The following is a 6,561-nucleotide window of genomic DNA, read 5'->3' on the forward strand; positions in this document are numbered from 1 at the left end:
GTTGTGTGGATCATGTGACACTGAAGACTGCAGTAATGATGCTGAAAATTCAGCTTTGATCACAGCAATAAATTACATTTTACAAAATAAATCAAATAGAAAACAGTTATTTTAAATTGTAATAATATTTCACAATATTCGAGTTATTATTGTATTTTTGAGCACATAAATGCAGCCTTGGTGAGCAGAAGAGACTTCATTAAAAACATTTAAAAGTCATAATGTTTCCAAACTTTTTACAAGTACTGTACATTTATGTACAAAACCCATTTTTAGAATAATGAGAAACATAAATTCAGTCTAGTGTGTCCAAACTTCTGAATTTATACAATTTAGATGCGTCGTGCCCAGTTTGACGTCAAACATCATTGACTTTCTAGTGTCTCATTATTGACGTCAAGCCTGGCATGACTCATTTCGATGCAGTGTATTCAGGTTCAGAAAGCAATATGAATTTGAAACAACTTTGGAGAGAAAATTACACAACTTTTTTTTGGGTGAACGAATGCTTTAACTCAACAGGTTTCAGACTCTTATATACAGTAAATGAGTCCAAAGCCTGAAAATCAGTGGAAAAAAAACATTTAGCAGCCGCTAGCTTCTGTATTCCTCGCTCTTGTTCCTGGAGTGCCGTGAATTGTGGGAGTATAACAGTAGCATTGTTCAGCTGATGATTTAGTCTGAGTGCTGTAAACACTTCACCCGCCGCTGATTGTGTGTTTGGAGCGACTCTGGCTCAGGAACATCAGCCTCAGTGTCAAAATGATGTTTTGTCTGAGCGGCTCAGATTTTCCCTGTGGTGAAGCTGTTTTTGAATAAAGAAAAAGAAGCCGATTATGAAGACATTATTTAAGATGTTTGGATTGTAACAGTATTTTCATTAAAAATTAAACCCATCTTGTCCTCACTACTGTAATGTTTTTTTGTAATTTTTTATTATTATATAAAAAATATAATTATATTTCTTATCACTGTTATATATTTTTTTAAATCCGCTTAAATTAAAAGCATTTAAATTAAATTAAATGAAAATATACCATAATATGCATAATACTGTACTATCTCTATCTATCTATCTATCTATCTATTTCCCTCACATTATAGTAATAAGAATAAAAAATAAAAACTTTTTTTTTTTAAAGTGCAAAGCAGTCCTGATCAGTCCTGGTTTTTAATTTGCAATAACGTCCATTCGGCTGTACATTTTCCTGCTTAATTAAAACAATATGTACATAGATGTAAAGGAAAAAGTTGAAATGGCTGATATGAGTTGAGATTATTTTATTAGCTTGCAGAATACGAGCACAGCTTGTACAAAACACACTTTTCCCAGGTGAACGGTCAGTTATTCACATATTCAGAAATATTTTACCATGAATAACCAATCAGAAAGAAGTACTCCAGAGAAGCAGTAATAACATGTCATGTTTATTTCACTTGTTTTTGGGATGAATATCGATCTGGATGTGTTCTTGACAGGTTTCCTGAGATTCGTGTTTTCTAATGAGCTCTTGGTGTGCAGGAGAAGCTGGCGTATCACCGGCGCAGCAGTAAGTGTCTGTCTCCGGGCCTGTATCTAGGATATCTGAAGCTGTACACCTCGGTGGACCAGATCAGGATGCTCGTGTCACACAAACACCCAAACGTGCTGTGCCACGTCAAAATACGAGACAATGGCCACGTCTCCAGGTATGACGCGGTTATGGTTGTGTTATGCATGCGGATGCCTTTATATATGTGTGTAGTAATTTATATGTGTTTGTTTTTTCATAGGGAAGAATGGCAGTGGCTTCAGTCGCTGAGTTCGCTGGAGGACAGCGCGAAGGTGTGTGACGATGTCCAGAGCGCTCCACATCGCCTCCTACTGGACTTACGGACCGCTGCTAAAGATTTGCTCACCTACATCAACATTCCCAACCGCCAGGTTTGTGCATTCACACTTCCACACATAGACACACAATTAGCTTGATAGCACAAGCAAATCAATGCCATTTATGTGGGAATTTAGTAAATCAGGGCCACACAGTATCAAATGCACACATTTACATGCATGACACAGATGAAACACATGCCCGCTAGCCTGTTTTGCATGTTTTGTGTGTAAATGGGAAAGTCATGGAAATTTCTACACTGAAAACATTTGGTGTAGGAAAATGGTAGTAAATTTCACAAAGTAATTACAAAGAATCAGACTGCACACAGAATGTTCCAGACACTTTATATCTTGTGAGATGAATTTGAAGTTGTATTTCACCTCAAAATCAAAAGAAAAATAGGAAATTATCATTTTGAATAAAGAAAAAGAAGCCGATTATGAAGACATTATTTAAGATGTTTGGATTGTAACAGTATTTTCATTAAAAATTAAACCCATCTTGTCCTCACTACTGTAATGTTTTTTTGTAATTTTTTATTATTATATAAAAAATATAATTATATTTCTTATCACTGTTATATATTTTTTTAAATCCGCTTAAATTAAAAGCATTTAAATTAAATTAAATGAAAATATACCATAATATGCATAATACTGTACTATCTCTATCTATCTATCTATCTATCTATTTCCCTCACATTATAGTAATGAAAACATTTGGTGTAGGAAAATGGTAGTAAATTTCACAAAGTAATTACAAAGAAATGACAAGTAACACGCTGAATTAAATGTGATTTTTTTTTAAAGTAGAAAGTCTGAAATAGTTTTTTGCAAAACATACTCCAATAGTCTTTATTTATATATATAATATTTTATATATTATATCATATTTATAATATTTAAAAAAATACAACAACAAAAAAAGTTTTTACAGTTGTAAATAGTGATGGAAAAATCTGGAGATGTTTGAACCAGTTCATGAATCAACCTAAATGATTCATTAGGGAATCAGTCTTAATTTGATTCTTTTTAAATCACAATCAGTAATCACAAACAACAACAATCAGTACTTCATGTGCATTTATTAATTGATTTGATAAATAGTCATAATTATTAGTAAGCAAGCTAAAGTTAAAATGTGCCGCAAATAATGTTTTACTGTCACTTTTGATAAATTTAATAGATCCTTTCTAAATAAAAGCATTCATTTCTTTTGAAAAGTGTCATGATGTACAACAAATAGCGTTTTACTGTCATTATTGATCAGTTTAATGCATCCTTTTTGAATAAAAGTTTTAATTTCTTCCAAAAAAGTGTCAGTGTACCACAAATAATGTTTTACTGTCACTTTTGATAAATTTAATAGATCCTTTCTGAATAAAATATTAATTTATTTTAAAAAGGGGCCATGATTTACTGTAAATAGTGTTTTATTGTCACTTCTGATTAATTTAATGCATCCTTGCTGAATAAAAGTATTTCTTCAAAAAAGTGTCATAATGTACTGTAAATATTGTTTAACTGTCACTTTTGACTGATTTAATGCATCCTTTCTGAATACAAGTATTAATTTCTTTTAAAAAGGGCCATAATTTACCATAAATAGTGTTTTACTGTCACTTTTGATTAATTTAATGCGTCCTTTCTGAAAAAAGTATTAATTTCTTTCAAAAAGGGTCATAATGTACCACAAATAGTGTTTAACTGTCACTTTTGATTGATTTAATGCATCCCGTGTATAAAAGTAATATTTTCTACCAAAAACGGATGGAATTTACAGCAAATAGTGTTTTGTCAATTTAATGCATCCTTGCTACGTTAAAGTATTAATCCCTAAAGTGCCATAATGTACCACAAATAGTACATTAGAGTCTGATGAATGAAAACATAAACCATTAAAATCAGAACAATGTAGAATGAAGAACTAGTTTAATTTCCAAAACCATATTCCATATGGCCCTATACAGCAAAAAAAATAATTAAATAAATAAAAAGGTTCTTTAGAGAACCTATGATACTGCAAATACTAACATTTCTCCTTTTCCTCATATATCAGGCACAGGATTTCCGTGTGTATGTGAAGGAGGTGGTTGAGTTGGGAGGAGGCGTGTCCTTCCTGTTGCTCCTCCCACCGTGTGAGGAGGTGTGTTCACCGCCCGGACAGAACCATCTCTGCTCGCCGCGCTCGGGATTCTTCACCCTGCCGCTGCAGATCTTTGAGTTAGGTGAGACGACACACCATAAACACATTCACACACGCACGTATCTTCTGTCCCGTCCCCCGCCGTGCTCTCACTCTCTGTCTGTGTAGTTCATTTCGAGGCCTACTGCCCCAGTTTCATTGGCCTGTACTGCCGCGTGTCGGCCCTGCTGGCTCTGGAGTCCCTGATGTCCCAGCAGACTTTGCGCGAGGCGTTCTCCGAGTCCGAGCTCTTCGCTGCCAAGCAGAAACATCAGCAGGTTGAGGAGTATTTGCAGGTATTTCTGTCCTCTGTGCAATTTAACACTGGCAGCCCGCCGCTCCAGTTCAGCTTTCATAGGTGTAACTGATGACAGTAAACCCGCAATAAAAATCAGAACAAACTGTTTAACTGTGGCATTTACAGTATCATCCTTAATAGATGCAGAGCTGAAGATCAGCCCGTGTGATCAGTGAGCTGAGTCGTCTGAATTTAAGATTGTTGTTTGACAGTCTACCATTGAACTACATTGTTACACTGCAAAAAAGCCTATTTTAAATGAGTATTTTTGTCTAATTGTTCAGATAAAATATTTAAATATATAAAAAAAGATCAGTTTAATTAGGAAGCAACACTGTATAAGGTTAATTTTTTTTCATCGTATCTTAATATTAAATATCTTATGTAATATTTCATTTGCGTGTTTTTTTTCTCACAAAAAACAAGCCTTTATCTTGTGATGAGTATTTCTGAAAAAAAAAAAGATAAATTGAAAATAATTTAAACACAGAATCAACCTTGAATAACCTGTGAATAAACACTGCCACAGTCTCTTAATTCTCAAATAATACAATAATTTTATCAATGTTTCATGTGCATTTATTTGTTGATTTGATAATTAGACATAATTATTAGTAAGCAAGTTAAAGTTAGAATGTACTTCAGTGTTTTTATGTAACTTTTGATCAATTTAATAGATCATTACTGAATAAAAGTATGAATTTTGTTTAAAAAAATGTGTCTAACATACCGCAAATAATTTTTTACTGTCACTTTTGATCAATTTAACGCATCCTTTCTCAATAAAAGTGTTCATTTCTTTTTTTGTTCAGAATTGTTCAGATAAAATAACTAAATATATGAAAAGATAAATTAACTTACGAGGCAAAACTGTGTCAGATATTTAATTTATATTTTATATAATATTTTATTTTTTTAATCTCCTAATTTTGTTTTCATCTTGTGATGAGTATTTCTTGAATAGAAAATATATATATATTTTTTGATGTTTGCGGTGTAAAAACACATGACATTATTGTTTTATATATATTTATATATATATATATATATATAAAGCATAATATAACAAAATATATAATATAGAGTGTGTAAACCTCATGGGTTAATTTAATTTTTTAAGTTTAAATTAAAATGTACTGGTTCAGCAACACAAATACCACCAATTTACCCAGAAATACACGATTTCAAATGCAGTTGTTGTGTTGTTTCCTGTTTGTAGTTGACCGAAAACAAGGCACATGATGAGAGTCCAGATGAGAATATCACGTTTATATGTGTTCCCTTTCAGCATCTGGAGGAGCTGTGGCGTGATGCGCGGTGGATGGTGGTCCTCCAGTCGGCACGGTATAAGCATCAGAGCTCTGGAGTGAGTCTGGAATGGATTATAGACTTCTCCAAAGAGAGTATTCCAGAAAAACCAGCTTCTACTTCCTCTCAGGGGGACTACCTGCCCTCACCGACCCCGTCACCAGAGAGCACACGCAAACACAACGGTGAGAGAGAGCGCTGACCTGTACAGATCACAGAATCACCAGACCGTGCTGCAGGTGTCACCTCATCAGATCGCCCAATATAGTGGAGCTACCAGATCAATTTGACATTCACGGATAACGTTTTGAATGTTTTACTGTTTATGGATTTAGAATTGCATACGTCAGACTCCCAAGCTTCTTTTTTTCAGCCAAAACTATTACTAGGCAAAAATGTTGTGATTATATATATTAATATGGCTAAATAATAATAATAAAAAGAAGTATTATTATTCAATAAAAATGACAAAATAAAACAAAAATAAGAAATATTACAATATTGTATGATCACAATATAATGCTATATTATATTGTAATCTTTTTACTGTAAAACAAAAAATTATGAGTATTTAAGAAAATTAATTAAATCACAATCTTTGAGATTTGATAATCGCACTAAGCCATATTGCAATTTTGTTTTTAATTTGTCATTAATTAATCCTGCAGCCCTGTATTAAACCAAGAAATAGTTTATTGATATGATTAATTATGATTTAAAAAAGAACTTTTTAACTGTGATGAGTTAAGGTACAGTTAAGTCATCTTACAGAAACACTGAGAGTTTGACTGTAATTGTAGACTTTTTGTTTTTAAAGCAAAATTTAATTTAAAGGGATAGTTCACCCAAAAATGAAAATGTGATGTTTATCTGCTTACCCCCAGGGCATCCAGGATG

General features: G+C 33.0%; 1 protein-coding gene across 1 annotated transcript in view; it reads left to right on the forward strand.

Annotated features, from left to right (window-relative positions):
- LOC107677110 (ankyrin repeat and fibronectin type-III domain-containing protein 1-like) overlaps positions 1–6,561 on the forward strand; it is an 82,123-nt gene that overhangs the window by 72,718 nt on the left and 2,844 nt on the right. The window contains exons 17-21 of the mRNA XM_016471907.1: positions 1,523–1,689; positions 1,774–1,924; positions 3,933–4,101; positions 4,188–4,354; positions 5,645–5,849. Coding sequence (XP_016327393.1) covers positions 1,523–1,689; positions 1,774–1,924; positions 3,933–4,101; positions 4,188–4,354; positions 5,645–5,849 — 859 coding nt within the window. The remainder of the gene's footprint in view (positions 1–1,522; positions 1,690–1,773; positions 1,925–3,932; positions 4,102–4,187; positions 4,355–5,644; positions 5,850–6,561) is intronic.

Source organism: Sinocyclocheilus anshuiensis, unplaced genomic scaffold (genome assembly GCF_001515605.1).
Source record: "Sinocyclocheilus anshuiensis isolate Anshui unplaced genomic scaffold, SAMN03320099.WGS_v1.1 scaffold392, whole genome shotgun sequence".
NCBI classification, from domain to species: Eukaryota; Metazoa; Chordata; class Actinopteri; order Cypriniformes; family Cyprinidae; genus Sinocyclocheilus; species Sinocyclocheilus anshuiensis.